The sequence below is a fragment of the Pseudophryne corroboree genome, chromosome 4, assembly GCF_028390025.1.
Source record: "Pseudophryne corroboree isolate aPseCor3 chromosome 4, aPseCor3.hap2, whole genome shotgun sequence".
NCBI lineage: Eukaryota > Metazoa > Chordata > Amphibia > Anura > Myobatrachidae > Pseudophryne > Pseudophryne corroboree.
The window spans coordinates 60,968,248-60,988,088 of NC_086447.1; the positions used below are offsets into that span (position 1 = coordinate 60,968,248).

At 48.3% G+C, this 19,841-nt stretch overlaps 1 protein-coding gene across 2 annotated transcripts in view; it reads left to right on the forward strand.

The window, feature by feature from the left end:
• MTMR9 (myotubularin related protein 9) overlaps positions 1-19,841 on the forward strand; it is a 163,377-nt gene that overhangs the window by 43,727 nt on the left and 99,809 nt on the right. Inside the window, exon 1 of one of the 2 annotated variants that reach the window (XM_063915088.1) lies at positions 754-1,152. The exons of the other annotated variant lie outside the window; for it this stretch is intronic. Within the exon in view, the coding sequence (XP_063771158.1) occupies positions 971-1,152 (182 nt within the window). The 5' untranslated portion in view covers positions 754-970. Of the gene's footprint in view, positions 1-753; positions 1,153-19,841 lie in introns of those variants that run through there. 2 annotated transcript variants of the gene reach the window in all.

The following is a 19,841-nucleotide window of genomic DNA, read 5'->3' on the forward strand; positions in this document are numbered from 1 at the left end:
CCCTGTGTGTGACCAGTCTCACTAAGCACAGAATCTAAACTGGAGCCTGAAGGAGGGGCATAGAGGGAGGAGCCAGTTCACACCCATTCAAAGTCTTAAAGTGTGCCCATGTCTCCTGCGGATCCCGTCTATACCCCATGGTTCTTGAAGCATCCCCAGCATCCTCTAGGACGTATGAGAAATATAAATCTATCACTCAATCCATCTATATCACTTGTTCCCAGACTCGGTCCTCAAGTACCCCAAACAGGTCATGTTTTCCAGGTCTCCTCACAGGATTGCAAGTGAAATAATTTGCTCCACCTGTGGGTCTTTTAAAATGTATCAGTGAGTAATAAATACACCTGTACAACTGCTAGGTGGAAAACATGAACTGTTGGTGGTACCTGAGGACCGAGTTTGGGAACCAATGATCTATGTCATTAACAGATACTTATATAGCGCCAGCATATTCCGCTGCACTTTACAATTGGGAGCAGCCAGTAATAAAGCAAGGCTGGGTAATAGGAGACATAGGTAAGAGGTATCATTATGTACAGTGATTACAGTAGTGATGGTGTTGCCATGGCAATGAGTGTCAGCAGCATGCACTGTATCACACAGCGCCACCTAGAGGCCGCAGCTGCGATTACAGAAATAGGTACTTCTCTGTACAGCGGAGGGTGGGGTCGTACACCGCCACCTATCGGCTGTAGAGGAGGTTACAGGCAGGCACACGAGCGAGGTCTACTGGCAATCATGCCTGGAGCGCGCGGATGATCGGTTCACGCAGGCGTAGTAGAGGTCAGGGCCGGACGAGGCGGCGGGAGCGCGCGGGTGGTGTGGCTCGCGCATGCGCAGCGGTGGCCGGAGGCAGAGTTGGGAGCGCGCACTGGCATCGGGCTGGCTGGGGGTTCGGCCTGGTGCTCCCTTCAATCCGTAGCGAGTATGTCCCCTCTGTAACGCGCTGTGACCGTGTCCCGCCACGACCATGGAGTTTGCGGAGCTCATCAAGACCCCCCGGGTGGATAAGGTGGTCCTGCACAGGCCCTTTCACCCTCCAGTGGGCGGGACCCTGTGCCTGACGGGTCACCACCTCATCCTCAGCTCCAGGCAGGACAACAGCGAGGAGCTCTGGCTGCTGCACTCCAACATCGACTCCATAGAGAAGAGGTAATGTCCCCTGTCATGTGTCCCTGTATAGTGTCACCTGTCATATCCCTATATTCTATACGTGCCTCTCCCTGTATAATGTCACCTGTCTGTACCTATATACTATACGTGCCCCTCCCTGTATAGTGTCACCTGCCTGTACCTATATACTATACGTGCCCCTCCCTGTATAGTGTCACCTGCCTGTACCTATATACTATACGTGCCCCTCCCTGTATAGTGTCACCTGTCTGTACCTATATACTATACGTGCCCCTCCCTGTATAGTGTCACCTGTCTGTACCTATATACTATACGTGCCCCTCCCTGTATAGTGTCACCTGTGTGTACCTATATACTATACGTGCCCCTCCCTGTATAGTGTCACCTGTGTGTACCTATATACTATACGTGCCCCTCCCTGTATAGTGTCACCTGTCTGTACCTATATACTATACGTGCCCCTCCCTGTATAGTGTCACCTGTCATGTGTCCCTATATACTATACGTGCCCCTCCCTGTATAGTGTCACCTGCCTGTACCTATATACTATACGTGCCCCTCCCTGTATAGTGTCACCTGTCTGTACCTATATACTATACGTGCCCCTCCCTGTATAGTGTCACCTGTCATGTGTCCCTATATACTATACGTGCCCCTCCCTGTATAGTGTCACCTGTCATGTGTCCCTATATACTATACGTGCCCCTCCCTGTATAGTGTCACCTGCCTGTACCTATATACTATACGTGCCCCTCCCTGTATAGTGTCACCTGTCATGTGTCCCTATATACTATACGTGCCCCTCCCTGTATAGTGTCACTGTCACCTGTCATGTGTACCTATATACTATACGTGTCCCCTGTCATTGTCCCTGTATAGTGTCACCTGTCATATACGGTACCTCTATTCTATACGTGCCTCTCCCTGTATAATGTCACCTGTCTGTACCTATATACTATACGTGCCCCTCCCTGTATAGTGTCACCTGTCTGTACCTATATACTATACGTGCCCCTCCCTGTATAGTGTCACCTGTCTGTACCTATATACTATACGTGCCCCTCCCTGTATAGTGTCACCTGTCTGTACCTATATACTATACGTGCCCCTCCCTGTATAGTGTCACCTGTCTGTACTTATATACTACACGTGCCCCTTCCTGTATAGTGTCACCTGTCATGTGTCCCTATATACTATATGTGCCCCTCCCTGTATAGTGTCACTGTCACCTGTCATGTGTACCTATATACTATACGTGTCCCCTGTCATGTGTCCCTGTATAGTGTCACCTGTCATGTGTCCCTATATACTATACGTGCCCCTCCCTGTATAGTGTCACCTGTCATGTGCCCCTCCCTGTATAGTGTTACCTGTCTGTACCTATATACTATACATGCCCCACCCTGTATAGTGTCACCTGTCTGTGCCTATATACTATATGTGCCTCTCCCTATATAGTGTCACCTGTCTGTACCTATATACTATAAGTGCCCCTCGCTGTATAGTGTAACATGTCTGTACCTATATACTATACGTGCCCCTCCATGTATAGTGTAACATGTCTATACCTATTTCTCTAACGTCCTAAGTGGATGCTGGGGACTCCGTCAGGACCATGGGGAATAGCGGCTCCGCAGGAGACAGGGCACAAAAATAAAGCTTTAGGATCAGGTGGTGTGTACTGGCTCCTCCCCCTATGACCCTCCTCCAAGCCTCAGTTAGGTTTTTGTGCCCGTCCGAGCAGGGTGCAATCTAGGTGGCTCTCCTAAAGAGCTGCTTAGAAAAAGTTTTTTAGGTTTTTTATTTTCAGTGAGTCCTGCTGGCAACAGGCTCACTGCATCGAGGGACTTAGGGGAGAGAATTTCAACTCACCTGCGTGCAGGATGGATTGGATTCTTAGGCTACTGGACACCATTAGCTCCAGAGGGAGTCGGAACACAGGTCTCACCCTGGGGTTCGTCCCGGAGCCGCGCCGCCGACCCCCCTTACAGATGCTGAAGATTGAAGGTCCGGAAACAGGCGGCAGAAGGCTCTTCAGTCTTCATGAAGGTAGCGCACAGCACTGCAGCTGTGCGCCATTGTTGTCACACACTTCACACCAGACGGTCACGGAGGGTGCAGGGCGCTGCTGGGGGCGCCCTGGGCAGCAATATATAATACCTTTTATGGCAAAAGAATACATCACATATAGCCATTGAGGCTATATGTATGTATTTAACCCATGCCAAATGTCTAAAACTCCGGGAGGAAAGCCCGCCGGAATAGGGGGCGGGGCTTATTCTCCTCAGCCCACAGCGCCATTTTCCTGCTCAGCTCCGCTGTGAGGAAGGCTCCCAGGACTCTCCCCTGCACTGCACTACAGAAACAGGGTAAAACAGAGAGGGGGGGCATATTTTGGCAATATTTTTATATATTTAAGCGGCTATAAGGAACAACACTTATATAGGGTTGTTCCCATATATATTATAGCGCTTGGGTGTGTGCTGGCAAACTCTCCCTCTGTCTCCCCAAAGGGCTAGTGGGGTCCTGTCTTCGATAAGAGCATTCCCTGTGTGTCTGCTGTGTGTCGGTACGTGTGTGTCGACATGTATGAGGACGATGTTGGCGTGGAGGCAGAGCAATTGCCGATAATGGTGATGTCACCCCCCAGGGAGTCGACACCGGAATGGATGGCTTTGTTTATGGAATTACGTGATAATGTCAGCACATTACAAAAATCAGTTGACGACATGAGACGGCCGGCAAACCAGTTAGTACCTGCCCAGGCGTCTCGGACACCGTCAGGGGCTGTAAAGCGCCCTTTACCTCAGTCGGTCGACCCAGACACAGACACAGACACTGAATCTAGTGTCGACGGTGATGAAACAAACGTATTTTCAAGTAGGGCCACACGTTATATGATCACGGCAATGAAGGAGGCTTTGCATATCTCTGATACTACAAGTACCACAAAAAGGGGTATTATGTGGGGGGTGAAAAAACTACCTGTAGTTTTTCCTGAATCAGAGGAATTAAATGATGTATGTGATGAAGCGTGGGTTAGCCCAGATAGAAAAATGCTAATTTCAAAAAAGTTATTAGCATTATACCCTTTCCCGCCAGAGGTTAGGGCGCGCTGGGAAACACCCCCTAGGGTGGATAAGGCGCTCACACGCTTATCAAAACAAGTGGCGTTACCGTCTCCTGATACGGCCGCCCTCAAGGATCCAGCAGATAGGAGGCTGGAAACTACCTTAAAAAGTATATACACACATACTGGTGTTATACTGCGACCAGCCATCGCCTCAGCCTGGATGTGCAGTGCTGGGGTCGTCTGGTTGGATTCCCTGACTGAAAATATTGATACCCTGGATAGGGACAGTATTTTATTGACTATAGAGCAATTAAAGGATGCTTTCCTTTATATGCGAGATGCGCAGAGAGATATTTGCACTCTGGCATCGAGAGTAAATGCGATGTCCATATCTGCCAGAAGGAGTTTATGGACGCGACAGTGGTCAGGTGATGCGGATTCCAAACGACATATGGAAGTATTGCCGTATAAAGGGGAGGAATTATTTGGCGTCGGTCTATCGGATCTGGTGGCTACGGCAACTGCCGGAAAATCCACTTTTTTACCTCAGACCCCCTCCCAACAGAAAAAGACACCGTCTTTTCAGCCGCAGTCCTTTCGTTCCTATAAGAACAAGCGGACAAAAGGACAGTCATATCTGCCTCGGGGCAGAGGAAGGGGTAAGAGAGGGCAGCAAGCAGCCCCTGCCCAGGAACAGAAGCCCTCCCAGGGTTCTGCAAAGCCCTCAGCATGACGCTGGGGCCTTACAAGCGGACTCAGGAACGGTGGGGGGTCGACTCAAGAATTTCAGCGCACAGTGGGCTTGCTCACAGGTGGACCCCTGGATTCTGCAGGTAGTATCTCAGGGTTACAGGTTGGAATTCGAGAAGTCTCCCCCTCGCCGGTTCCTAAAGTCTGCTTTGCCAACGTCTCCCTCAGACAGGGCGACGGTATTGGAAGCCATTCACAAGCTGTTTGCTCAGCAGGTGATAGTCAAGGTACCCCTCCTACAACAGGGAAAGGGGTATTACTCCACGCTATTTGTGGTACCGAAGCCGGACGGCTCGGTAAGACCTATTCTAAATCTCAAATCTTTGACCCTGTACATACAAAAATTCAAGTTCAAGATGGAGTCACTCAGAGCAGTGATAGCGAATCTGGAAGAAGGGGACTTTATGGTGTCCCTGGACATAAAGGACGCTTACCTGCATGTCCCAATTTGCCCTTCACATCAAGGGTACCTCAGGTTCGTGGTGCAAAACTGTCATTATCAGTTTCAGACGCTGCCGTTTGGATTGTCCACGGCACCTCGGGTCTTTACCAAGGTAATGGCCGAAATGATGATCCTTCTACGATGAAGAGGCGTATTAATTATCCCTTACTTGGACGATCTCCTGATAAGGGCAAGATCCAGAGAACAGCTGGAAGACGGAGTAGCACTAACCCAACTAGTGCTGCAACAACACGGGTGGATTCTGAATTTTCCAAAATCTCAGTTGACCCCGACGACACGTCTGCTGTTCCTGGGAATGATTCTGGACACGGTTCAGAAAAAGGTGTTTCTTCCGGAGGAGAAAGCCAGGGAGTTATCCGAACTTGTCAGGAACCTCCTAAAACCAGGGACAGGGTCTGTGCATCAATGCACAAGAGTCCTGGGAAAGATGGTGGCTTCTTACGAAGCGATTCCATTCGGCAGATTCCACGCACGAACTTTTCAGTGGGATCTGCTGGACAAATGGTCCGGATCGCATCTGCAGATGCATCAGCGGATAACCTTATCGCCACGGACATGGGTGTCTCTTCTGTGGTGGTTGCAGAGTGCTCATCTGTTAGAGGGCCGCAGATTCGGCATACAGGACTGGGTCCTGGTGACCACGGATGCCAGTCTGAGAGGCTGGGGAGCGGTCACACAAGGAAGAAACTTCCAGGGAGTATGGTCAAGCCTGGAGATGTCTCTTCACATAAATATACTGGAGCTAAGAGCGATTTACAATGCTCTAAGTCTGGCAAAACCCCTGCTTCAGGGTCAGCCGGTGTTGATCCAGTCGGACAACATCACGGCAGTCGCCCACGTAAACAGACAGGGCGGCACAAGAAGCAGGACAGCAATGGCAAGCTGCAAGGATTCTTCGCTGGGCGGAAGATCATGTGATAGCACTGTCAGCAGTATTCATTCCGGGAGTGGACAACTGGGAAGCAGACTTTCCTCAGCAGACACGATTTACACCCGGGAGAGTGGGGACTTCATCCAGAAGTCTTCCACATGATTGTGAACCGTTGGGAAAAACCAATGGTGGATATGATGGCGTCCCGCCTCAACAAAAAACTGGACAGGTATTGCGCCAGGTCAAGAGATCCTCAGGCAATAGCTGTGGACGCTCTGGTAACACCGTGGGTGTTCCAGTCAGTGTATGTGTTCCCTCCTCTGCCTCTCATACCAAAAGTACTGAGAATTATACGGCAAAAGGGAGTAAGAACGATACTAGTGGCTCCGGATTGGCCAAGAAGAACTTGGTACCCGGAACTTCAAGAGATGCTCACGGAGGATCCGTGGCCTCTACCTCTGAGACGGGACCTGCTTCAGCAGGGACCGTGTCTATTCCAAGACTTACCGCGGCTGCGTTTGACGACATGGCGGTTGAACGCCGAATTCTAAAGGAAAAAGGCATTCCGGAAGAGGTCATTCCTACACTGGTAAAGGCCAGGAAGGAGGTGACTGCACAACATTATCACCGCATTTGGAGGAAATATGTTGCGTGGTGTGAGGCCAGGAAGGCCCCCACGGAGGAATTTCAACTGGGTCGATTCCTACATTTCCTGCAAACAGGATTGTCTATGGGCCTCAAATTGGGGTCCATTAAGGTTCAAATTTCGGCCCTGTCGATTTTCTTCCAAAAAGAATTAGCTTCAGTTCCTTAAGTCCAGACTTTTGTAAAAGGAGTACTACATATACAGCCCCCGGTTGTGCCACCAGTGGCACCGTGGGATCTTAATGTAGTCTTGGATTTTCTCAAATCCCATTGGTTTGAGCCGCTAAAATCGGTGGAGCTGAAGTATCTTACATGGAAAGTAACCATGCTACTGGCCCTGGCTTCAGCCAGGAGAGTATCAGAATTGGCGGCTTTATCATATGAGCCCATATCTGATTTTCCATACGGACAGGGCAGAACTGCGGACGCGTCCTCATTTTCTGCCTAAGGTGGTGTCAGCGTTTCACCTGAACCAGCCTATTGTGGTGCCTGCGGCTACTAACGAGTTGGAGGATTCCAAGTTGTTGGACGTGGTCCGGGCATTGAAAATATATATTTCAAGAACGGCGGGAGTCAGAAAGTCTGACTCATTGCTTATATTGTATGCACCCAACAAGATGGGTGCTCCTGCTTCTAAGCAGACGATTGCTCGTTGGATTTGTAGCACAATTCAACTTGCACATTCTGTGGCAGGCTTGCCACAACCTAAATCTGTCAAGGCCCATTCCACAAGGAAAGTGGGCTCATCCTGGGCGGCTGCCCGGGGAGTCTCGGCATTACAACTCTGCCGAGCTGCTACTTGGTCAGGGGCAAACACGTTTGCAAAATTCTACAAATTTGATACCCTGGCTGAGGAGGACCTTGAGTTCTCTCATTCGGTGCTGCAGAGTTATCCGCACTCTCCCGCCCGTTTGGGAGCTTTGGTATAATCCCCATGGTCCTGACGGAGTCCCCAGCATCCACTTAGGACGTTAGAGAAAATAAGAATTTACTTACCGATAATTCTATTTCTCGTAGTCCGTAGTGGATGCTGGGCGCCCATCCCAAGTGCGGATTGTCTGCAATACTTGTACATAGTTATTGTTACAAACAAATTCGGGTTGTTATTGTTGTGAGCCGTCTGTTCAGAGGCTCCTACGTTTTGTCATACTGTTAACTGGGTTCAGATCACAAGTTATACGGTGTGATTGGTGTGGCTGGTATGAGTCTTACCCGGGATTCAATATCCTTCCTTATTGTGTACGCTCGTCCGGGCACAGTATCCTAACTGAGGCTTGGAGGAGGGTCATAGGGGGAGGAGCCAGTACACACCACCTGATCCTAAAGCTTTATTTTTGTGCCCTGTCTCCTGCGGAGCCGCTATTCCCCATGGTCCTGACGGAGTCCCCAGCATCCACTACGGACTACGAGAAATAGAATTATCGGTAAGTAAATTCTTATTATACTATACGTGCCCCTCCTTGCATAGTGTCACCTGTCTGTACCTATATACTATACGTGCCCCTCCCTATATAGTGTCACCTGTCTGTACCTATATACTATACGTGCCCCTCCCTATATAGTGTCACCTGTCTGTGCCTATACTATACGTGCCCCTCCCCATATAGTGTCCCCTGGCTGTGCCTATACAGTACGTGCTCCTCCCTATATAGTGTCACGTGTCTGTGCCTATACGGTATGTGCTCCTCCCTATATAGTGTCACCTGTCTGTGTCTATACTGTACGTGCCCTTCCCTATAGTGTCACATGTGCCTATACTATACATGTCCCTATACGTGTCACTTGTCTTTACCTATACTAAACGTTCCCCTATATAGTGTCACCTGTCTGTGCCTATAATATATGTGCCCCTATATAGTGTCACCTGTCTGTGACTATACTATACGTGCCCCTCCCTTTATAGTGTCACCTGTCTGTGCCTATACGTGCCCCTATATAGTGTCACCTGTCTGTGCCTATACTGTACGTGCTCCTCCCTATATAGTGTCACCTGTCTGTGCCTATACTGTACGTGCCCCTCCCTTTATAGTGTCACCTGTCTGTGCCTATACTGTACGTGCTCCTCCCTGTATAGTGTCACCTGTCTGTGCCTATACTGTACGTGCCCCTCCCTTTATAGTGTCACCTGTCTGTGCCTATACTGTACGTGCTCCTCCCTGTATAGTGTCACCTGTCTGTGCCTATACTGTACGTGCTCCTCCCTATATAGTGTCACCTGTCTGTGCCTATACTGTACGTGCTCCTCCCTATATAGTGTCACCTGTCTGTGCCTATACTATACGTGCCCCTCCCCATATAGTGTCCCCTGTCTGTGCCTATACAGTACGTGCTCCTCCCTATATAGTGTCACGTGTCTGTGCCTATACGGTATGTGCTCCTCCCTATATAGTGTCACCTGTCTGTGTCTATACTGTACGTGCCCTTCCCTATAGTGTCACATGTGCCTATACTATACATGTCCCTATACGTGTCACTTGTCTTTACCTATACTAAACGTTCCCCTATATAGTGTCACCTGTCTGTGCCTATAATATATGTGCCCCTATATAGTGTCACCTGTCTGTGACTATACTATACGTGCCCCTCCCTTTATAGTGTCACCTGTCTGTGCCTATACGTGCCCCTATATAGTGTCACCTGTCTGTGCCTATACTGTACGTGCCCCTCCCTTTATAGTGTCACCTGTCTGTGCCTATACTGTACGTGCTCCTCCCTATATAGTGTCACCTGTCTGTGCCTATACTGTACGTGCTCCTCCCTATATAGTGTCACCTGTCTGTGCCTATACTGTATGTGTAGTGTTCCTTCTAGGCTGTTTCAGCAGGGTGCTGCACCCTGCCCATTTTTGAAATGTGAAAAAGCACCCTGCCCTTTTCCAGTGCACCCTGCAGGATCATAAATCTCCCCTTGTATACAGAATGCAGCAGTCAGAGCGCATGTTACAATGTGGTCTACTCCCTGACCATCTTTGAAATTGGAAACAATTTCTATCCTTAGTGAAATGGATGTCAGAGGAGGGACTGTAAACACACCTAAAGATTTCTGTCCAATCAGTCTGGTGGGAACAAAAATCTGGAAATATATGGAGCAATTTACAATTGATCATTTACTCCCAAACACTGGAAAACAGACAATGGTCATTCAGACAAATTCGTTAAATCGGTTTTATTTAATACATTTATCCAATCGTTTTCGTCCATTATCCAGCATATGGGAGCAGATGGTTGATTGTCATTGCTCCATATATTACCAGATTTTGTTCCCACCAGACAGATTGAACAGATGAATCTTTAGGTGTGTACCCATAAGTGTCATCACGGTTGTGGCTGCCGGCATAGTACAGCACTCGGATAAAGAGGGAAAGAACAGGGTAAGCAGTGAGCATGTACTGCTTACACTATTTCCCTAGTAGAAGAACAGACTTTTATTTTGTACCTATACTGTATACTTTAACCCTCTGCTTAACTTTTCTGTTTTATTACACATAATGATTATAACTACTTCAGCACTGGAGGAGACATTTATTATATCTACTTATTATGTATATGCTGTTCTTTAATAAGACTGGACATACTTTATATAGTATTTTTCTCTAACGTCCTAGTGGATACTGGGGACTCCGTAAGGACCATGGGAATAGACGGGCTCCGCAGGAGACATGGGCACTTTAAGAAAGAATTTAGGTTCTGGTGTGTACTGGCTCCTCCCTCTATGCCCCTCCTCCAGACCTCAGTTTGATACTGTGCCCAGACGAGCTGGGTGCTTTTCAGTGACCTCTCCTGAGTTTGCTGAGAGAAAGTATTTTGTTAGGTTTTTTATTTTCAGGGAGCTCTGCTGGCAACAGACTCCCTGCATCGTGGGACTGAGGGGAGAGAAGCAACCCTACTCTCTGAAGCTAGGTCCTGCTTCTTAGGCTACTGGACACCATTAGCTCCAGAGGGATCACCCTCGCCATCCGGTCCCGGAGCCGCGCCGCCGTCCCCCTCGCAGAGCCGGAAGACAGAAGCCGGGTGAGTATGAGAAGCAAAGAAGACTTCACAGGCGGCAGAAGACTCCGTGTTCTTCACTGAGGTAACGCACAGCACTGCAGCTGTGCGCCATAGCTCCACACACCTACACATACTCCGGTCACTGTAAGGGTGCAGGGCGCGGGGGAAGCGCCCTGGGCAGCATTTGGGACCTCTTTTGGCAAAGTTAAGCATATATACAGCTGGGCACTGTATATATGTATGAGCCCCCGCCAAAAAATTGCATATTTAAGCGGGACAGAAGCCCGCCGCCTCAGCACTCACCAGCGCCATTTTTTCTCCACAGCTCCGCTGAGAGGAAGCTCCCCAGGCTCTCCCCTGCAGATACACGGTAGAAGAGGGTAAAAAGAGAGGGGGGGGGGGCACATAATTAGGCGCAAAAAGCAATATAAACAGCAGCTACTGGGTTAACATTAAGTTACTGTGTTATTCCTGGGTTTATAGCGCTGGGGTGTGTGCTGGCATACTCTCTCTCTGTTTGTCCAAAGGGCCTTGTGGGGGAACTGTCTTCAGAGAGGGCATCCCCTGTGTGTGTGGTGTGTCGGTACGCTTGTGTCGACATGTCTGATGAGTAAGGCTATGTGGAAGCAGAGCGGGAGCAAATGAATGTGGTGTCTCCGCCGACGGCGCCGACACCTGATTGGATGGATATGTGGAAGGTTTTAAATGATAATGTTAATTCCTTGCATAAGAAGTTAGAAAAAGCTGAAGCCTCGGGACAGTCAGGGTCCCAACCCGTGCCTGATCCTATGTCGCAGAGGCCGTCAGGGTCTCAGAAGCGCCCACTATCCCAAACTGTTGACACAGATACCGACATGGATTCTGACTCCAGTGTCGATTACGATGATGCAAAGTTACAGCCAAAATTGGCTAAATCCATCCGTTATATGATTATAGCAATTAAGGATGTGTTGCACATCACAGAGGAAACCCCAGTCCCTGACAAGAGGGTGCATATGTATGGGGAAAAGAAGCCGGAGGTAACCTTTCCCCCCTCACACGAGCTAAATGAGTTATGTGAAAAGGCTTGGGAATCTCCAGATAAAAAACTGCAGATTTCCAAAAGGATTCTTATGGCGTATCCTTTCCCGCCAACGGACAGGTTACGCTGGGAATCCTCCCCTAGGGTGGACAAAGCTTTAACACGCTTATCCAAGAAGGTAGCCCTGCCGTCACAGGATAGGGCTACCCTCAAAGATGCTGCGGATCGCAAACAGGAGGTTACCCTGAAGTCCATTTATACACATTCAGGTACCTTACTGAGGCCGGCAATCGCGTTGGCCTGGGTGTGTAGTGCTGTAGCAGCATGGACGGATACCTTATCTGAGGAAATTGATACCTTAGACAAGGATACTGTATTGTTGACCCTGGGGCATATTAAAGACGCTGTCCTATATATGAGAGATGCTCAAAGAGACATTAGTCTACTGGGTTCTAGAATAAATGCTATGTCGATTTCTGCCAGAAGGGTCCTGTGGACTCGGCAATGGACAGGTGATGCCGACTCAAAAAGGCATATGGAGGTTTTACCTTACAAGGGTGAGGAATTGTTTGGGGAGGGTCTCTCGGACCTGGTCTCCACAGCTACAGCTGGAAAGTAAAATGTTTTGCCTTTTATTCCCTCACAGCCTAAGAGAGCACCGTATTATCAAATGCAGTCCTTTCGATCACAAAGAAACCAGAAAGTCCGAGGTGCGTCATTTCTTGCCAGAGGCAGGGGCAGAGGTAAGAAGCTGCACAACACAGCTAGTTCCCAGGAACAGAAGTCCTCCCCGGCCTCTACAAAATCCACCGCATGACGCTGGTGCTCCACAGGCGGAGCTAGGCCCGGTGGGGGCACGTCTTCGAAATTTCAGCCACAAGTGGGTTCACTCCCAGGTGGATCCCTGGGCGATAGAGATTGTGTCTCAGGGAGACAAGCTGGAATTCGAAGAGATGCACCCTCACCGATACCTCAAATCGGCCCTACCACCTTCCCCCCACGAGAGGGAAATAGTGTTAACTGCAATTCACAAATTGTATCTTCAACAGGTGGTGGTCAAGGTTCCCCTCCTTCAACAGGGAAGGGGTTATTATTCGACCATGTTTGTAGTCCCTAAACCGGACGGTTCGGTCAGACCCATATTGAATTTAAAATCCCTGAACATATACCTGAAAAGGTTCAGGTTCAAGATGGAATCGCTGAGAGCGGTCATCGCAAGCCTGGAAAAAGGGGATTTTATGGTGTCTCTGGACATGAAGGATGCATACCTTCATGTCCCCATTTATCCACCTCATCAGGCGTACCTCAGATTTGTGGTACAGGATTGTCATTACCAATTTCAGACGTTGCCGTTTGGTCTCTCCACGGCACTGAGAATATTTACCAAGGTAATGGCGGAAATGATGGTACTCCTGCGGAAGCAAGGGGTCACCATTATCCCGTACTTGGACGATCTCCTCATAAAGGCGAGATCAAGAGAGCAGTCGCTGAACAGCGTCGCACTTTCTCTGGAAGTGTTACGGCAACACGGCTGGATTCTGAATATGCCAAAGTCGCAGTTGGTTCCTACGACTCGTCTGCCTTTCCTGGGCATGATTCTAGACACAGACCAGAAAAGGGTTTATCTCCCGATAGAGAAAGCTCAGGAACTCATGACACTGGTCAGGAACCTATTAAAACCAAAACAGGTGTCAGTACATCACTGCACCCGAGTCCTGGGAAAGATGGTGGCATCATACGAGGCCATTCCCTTCGGCAGGTTTCATGCAAGGACCTTTCAATGGGACTTACTGGACAAGTGGTCCGGATCACATCTTCAGATGCATCAGTTAATCACCCTATCCCCCAGGGCCAGGGTGTCACTCCTGTGGTGGCTGCAGAGCGCTCACCTTCTCGAGGGCCGCAGATTTGGCATTCAGGACTGGGTCCTGGTGACCACGGACGCAAGCCTCCGAGGTTGGGGAGCAGTCACATAGGGAAGAAATTTCCAAGGTCTGTGGTCAAGTCAAGAGACTTGCCTTCACATAAACATCCTGGAACTAAGGGCCATATACAACGCCCTACGTCAAGCGGAGACCCTGCTTCGCGACCAACCGGTTCTGATTCAGTCAGACAACATCACCGCAGTGGCTCATGTAAACCAGCAGGGTGGCGATGGCGGAAGCCACCAGAATTCTTCGCTGGGCGGAGAATCACGTCAGCGCACTGTCAGCAGTGTTCATCCCGGTAGTGGACAACTGGGAAGCAGACTTCGTCAGCAGACACGACCTCCACCCGGGAGAGTGGGGACTTCATCAGGAAGTCTTCGCACAGATTACAAGTCGGTGGGAACTGCCACAGGTGGACATGATGGCATCCCGCCTCAACAAAAAGCTACAGAGGTATTGCGCCAGGTCAAGAGACCCTCAGGCGATAGCTGTGGACGCCCTGGTGACACCGTGGGTGTTCCAGTCGGTCTATGTATTTACTCCTCTTCCTCTCATACCCAAGGTGCTGAGGATAATAAAAAAAGGAGTGAGAACAATCCTCAGTGTTCCAGATTGGCCATGAAGGACTTGGTATCCAGATCTGCAAGAAATGCTCACAGAGGACCCGTGGCCTCTTCCTCTAAGACAGGACTTGTTGCAACAGGGGCCCTGTCTGTTCCAAGACTTACCGCGGCTGCGTTTGACGGCATGGCGGTTGAACGCCGGATCCTAGCAGAGAAAGGCATTCCGGATGAGGTCATTCCTACGCTGATAAAGGCTAGGAAGGACGTGACAGCTCAACATTATCACCGTATATGGCGAAAATATGTTGCTTGGTGTGAGGCCAGGAATGCTCCTACGGAGGAATTCCAGCTGGGCCGGTTCCTTCACTTCCTACAGTCCGGAGTGAATTTGGGCCTAAAATTGGGTTCCATTAAGGTCCAGATTTCGTCCCTATCCATTTTCTTTCAAAAGGAGTTGGATTCTCTACCTGAAGTTCAGACGTTTGTAAAGGGAGTGCTGCATATTCAGCCTCCTTTTGTGCCTCCAGTGGCACCTTGGGATCTTAACGTGGTGTTAAGTTTCCTGAAATCCCACTGGTTTGAACCGCTTAAAACGGTGGAGTTGAAATATCTCACGTGGAAGGTGGTCATGCTATTAGCCGTGGCTTCGGCTAGGCGTGTGTCAGAGTTGGCGGCTTTGTAACATAAAAGCCCCTATCTGGTTTTTCATGTGGATAGAGCAGAATTGCGGACCCGTCCACAATTTCTGCCGAAAGTGGTTTAATCTTTTCATATAAACCAACCTATTGTGGTGCCTGTGGCTACTACTGACTTGGAGGATTCCGAGTTGCTTGATGTGGTCAGGGCTTTGAAGGCTTATGTAGCCAGAACGGCTAGGGTCAGGAAAACAGAGTCGTTGTTTATCCTGTATGCATCCACCAAGCTTGGTGCTCCTGCTTCAAAGCAAACTATTGCTCGCTGGATCTGTAACACGATTCAGCAGGCTCATTCTGCGGCTGGATTGCCGCTGCCAAAATCAGTTAAGGCCCATTCCACTAGGAAGGTGGGCTCTTCTTGGGCTGCTGCCCGAGGGGTCTCGGCATTACAACTTTGCCGAGCGGCTACTTGGTCAGGTTCAAACACTTTTGCAAAGTTCTACAAGTTTGATACCCTGGCTGAGGAGGACCTCTTGTTTGCTCAATCGGTGCTGCAGAGTCATCCGCACTATCCCGCCCGTTTGGGAGCTTTGGTATAATCCCCATGGTCCTTACGGAGTCCCCAGCATCCACTAGGACGTTAGAGAAAATAAGATTTTACTTACCGGTAAATCTATTTCTCGTAGTCTGTAGTGGATGCTGGTGCGGACTTCTTCTGCAATGCTTGTATATAGTTATTGCTTCAATAAGGGTTATGTTATGGTTGCATCAGGGTTTGACCTGATGCTCTGTCGTTTGTCATACTGTTAACTGGTTGTTTTCACATGTTATACGGTGTGATTGGTGTGGCTGGTATGAATCTTGCCCTGGATTACCAAAATCCTTTCCTTGTACTGTCAGCTCTTCTGGGCACAGTTTCTCTAACTGAGGTCTGGAGGAGGGGCATAGAGGGAGGAGCCAGTGCACATCAGAACCTAAATTCTTTCTTAAAGTGCCCATGTCTCCTGCGGAGCCCGTCTATCCCCATGGTCCTTACGAAGTCCCCAGCATCCACTACGGACTACGAGAAATAGATTTACCGGTAAGTAAAATCTTATTTTCTCAGTACAGATGTTGGGTGTCCTATATGTATGTAGGGGTAAATGATACATTAAGGGGAAAATATATGTATAAAAACTATAAACATATGCTCTATGCTTTGTGCGCAAACAGATACATAAAAAATGTGCCCTTCAAAATGAAAATGTGCTCTCCTCAATTGTCAGCACCCTGCCCTAAAAACATCCTAGAGAGAACACTACATGTGTCCCTATATAGTGTCCCCTGTCTTTACCTATACTGTACGTGTCCCTATATTGTATCCCCAGTGCCTATACTGTGCATGTACCTATATAGTATCCCCTGTGTCTATATTGTACGTGTTCCTATAGTGTTACAAGTCTGTGCCTATACTGTATGTGTTCCTATGTAGAGTCACCTGTGCTTATGCTGTACCTGTCCCCATAGTGTCCCCTGTGCCTATACTGTAGGCATCCCTATGTAGTGTCCCCTGTATCTATTCTGTATGTGTCCCTATATAGTGTCACCTGTGTCTATACTGTACGTGCCCCTATATAGTGTCACCTGTGTCTATACTGTACGTGCCCCTATATAGTGTCACCTGTGTCTATACTGTACGTGCCCCTATATAGTGTCACCTGTGTCTATACTGTACGTGCCCCTATATAGTGTCACCTGTGTTTATACTGTACGTGCCCCTATATAGAGTCACCTGTGTCTATGCTGTACGTGCCCCTATATAGCGTCACCTGTATCTATACTGTACGTGCCCCTATATAGTGTCACCATCTTTGCCTATACTCTACTTGTCCCTCCGCATATAGTGTCTCCTGTGCCTATATTTTTTGTGTCCCTGTTTTGTGTCATCTTTGCCTATACTGTGCCTGTCCCTATAGCGTCAACTGTCTGTTCCCATGCTGTACCTATCCCCATAGTGTCACCTGTGCCTATATTGTAATTCTATTAACAAACGTCACCCCTCAGCTAAGGCATCACTATCAGTCCTGTACTGGGCATCTGATCATTAAGGTGAATGTAGAGGGATCAGTACGTATTACCGCCGGGCGGAATCCCGACACCGGGATCCCCGACCGGCACAATCCCGACAGGGGGGTGAACGCAAAGCAGTCCTTGCGGGCTCGCTACGCTCGCCACGCTGCGGGCACGGTGCCTCGCTACGCTCAGCACACTAATTTATTCTCCCTCTATGGGTGTCGTGGACACCCACAGAGGGAGAATATGTCGGGATCCCGGTGTCGGTATTCCGACCGCCGGTATTCCGTCCGGCGGGATCTTGACTGCATACCAATGTAGATTCTGAGAATACAGTGATATATCCGAATACCTGTTGTATTACGCCCCTCTTATCTCACAGGTGTGTCTTCTCTAGCAGTATACCTGTTGTATTACGCCCCTCTCATCTCACAGGTGTGTCTTCTCTAGCAGTATACCTGTTGTGTTACACCCCTCTTATCTCACAGGTGTGTCTTCTCTAGCAGAATACCTGTTGTATTACACCCCTCTTATCTCACAGGTGTGTCTTCTCTAGCAGAATACCTGTTGTATTACACCCCTCCTATCTCACAGGTGTGTCTTCTCTATATCAGTATACCTGTGGTATTACACCCCTCCTATCTCACAGGTGTGTCTTCTCTATATCAGTATACCTGTTGTATTACGCCCCTCTCATCTCACAGGTGTGTCTTCTCTATATCAGTATACCTGTTGTATTACACCTCTCTTATCTCACAGGTGTGTCTTCTCTATATCAGTATACCTGTTGTGTTACACCCCTCTTATCTCACAGGTGTGTCGGCTCTATATCAGTATACCTGTTGTATTACACCCCTCTTATCTCACAGGTGTGTCGGCTCTATATCAGTATACCTGTTGTATTACACCCCTCTCATCTCACAGGTGTGTCTTCTCTAGCAGTATACCTGTTGTATTACGCCCCTCTTATCTCACAGGTGTGTCTTCTCTAGCAGTATACCTGTTGTATTACGCCCCTCTTATCTCACAGGTGTGTCTTCTCTAGCAGTATACCTGTTGTATTACACCCCTCTTATCTCACAGGTGTGTCTTCTCTAGCAGTATACCTGTTGTATTACGCCCCTCTTATCTCACAGGTGTGTCTTCTCTATATCAGTATACCTGTTGTATTACACCCCTCTTATCTCACAGGTGTGTCTTCTCTAGCAGAATACCTGTTGTATTACACCCCTCTTATCTCACAGGTGTGTCTTCTCTATATCAGTATACCTGTTGTATTACACCCCTCTTATCTCACAGGTGTGTCTTCTCTAGCAGTATACCTGTTGTATTACACCCCTCTTATCTCACAGGTGTGTCTTCTCTATATCAGTATACCTGTTGTATTACACCCCTCTTATCTCACAGGTGTGTCTTCTCTATATCAGTATACCTGTTGTATTACACCCCTCTTATCTCACAGGTGTGTCTTCTCTATATCAGTATACCTGTTGTATTACACCCCTCTTATCTCACAGGTGTGTCTTCTCTATATCAGTATACCTGTTGTATTACACCCCTCTTATCTCACAGGTGTGTCTTCTCTAGCAGTATACCTGTTGTATTACACCCCTCCTATCTCACAGGTGTGTCTTCTCTAGCAGTATACCTGTTGTATTACACCCCTCTTATCTCACAGGTGTGTCTTCTCTATATCAGTATACCTGTTGTATTACACCCCTCTTATCTCACAGGTGTGTCTTCTCTATATCAGTATACCTGTTGTATTACACCCCTCTTATCTCACAGGTGTGTCTTCTCTATATCAGTATACCTGTTGTATTACACCCCTCTCATCTCACAGGTGTGTCTTCACTATATCAGTATACCTGTTGTATTACACCCCTCTTATCTCACAGGTGTGTCTTCTCTAGCAGTATACCTGTTGTATTACACCCCTCCTATCTCACAGGTGTGTCTTCTCTATATCAGTATAACTGTTGTATTACACCCCTCTTGTCTCACAGGTGTGTCTTCTCTATATCAGTATACCTATTGTATTACACCCCTCTTATCTCACAGGTGTGTCTTCTCTAGCAGTATACCTGTTGTATTACACCCCTCTTATCTCACAGGTGTGTCTTCTCTAGCAGTATACCTGTTGTATTACACCCCTCTTATCTCACAGGTGTGTCTTCTCTAGCAGTATACCTGTTGTATTACACCAGTCTTATCTCACAGGTGTGTCTGCTCTATATCAGTATACCTGTTGTATTACGCCCCTCTTATCTCACAGGTGTGTCTTCTCTAGCAGTATACCTGTTGTATTACACCCCTCTTATCTCACAGGTGTGTCTGCTCTATATCAGTATAACTGTTGTATTACGCATTTCTTATCTCACAGGTGTGTCTGCTCTATATCAGTATACCTGGTGTATTACACCCCTCTTATCTCACAGGTGTGTCTTCTCTATATCAGTATACCTGTTGTATTACACCCCTCTTATCTCACAGGTGTGTCTTCTCTATATCAGTATACCTGTTGTATTACGCCTCTCTTATCTCACAGGTGTGTCTTCTCTATATCAGTATACCTGTTGTATTACACCCCTCTTATCTCACAGGTGTGTCTTCTCTATATCAGTATACCTGTTGTATTACACCCCTCTCATCTCACAGGTGTGTCTTCTCTATCAGTATACCTGTTGTATTACGCCCCTCTTATCTCACAGGTGTGT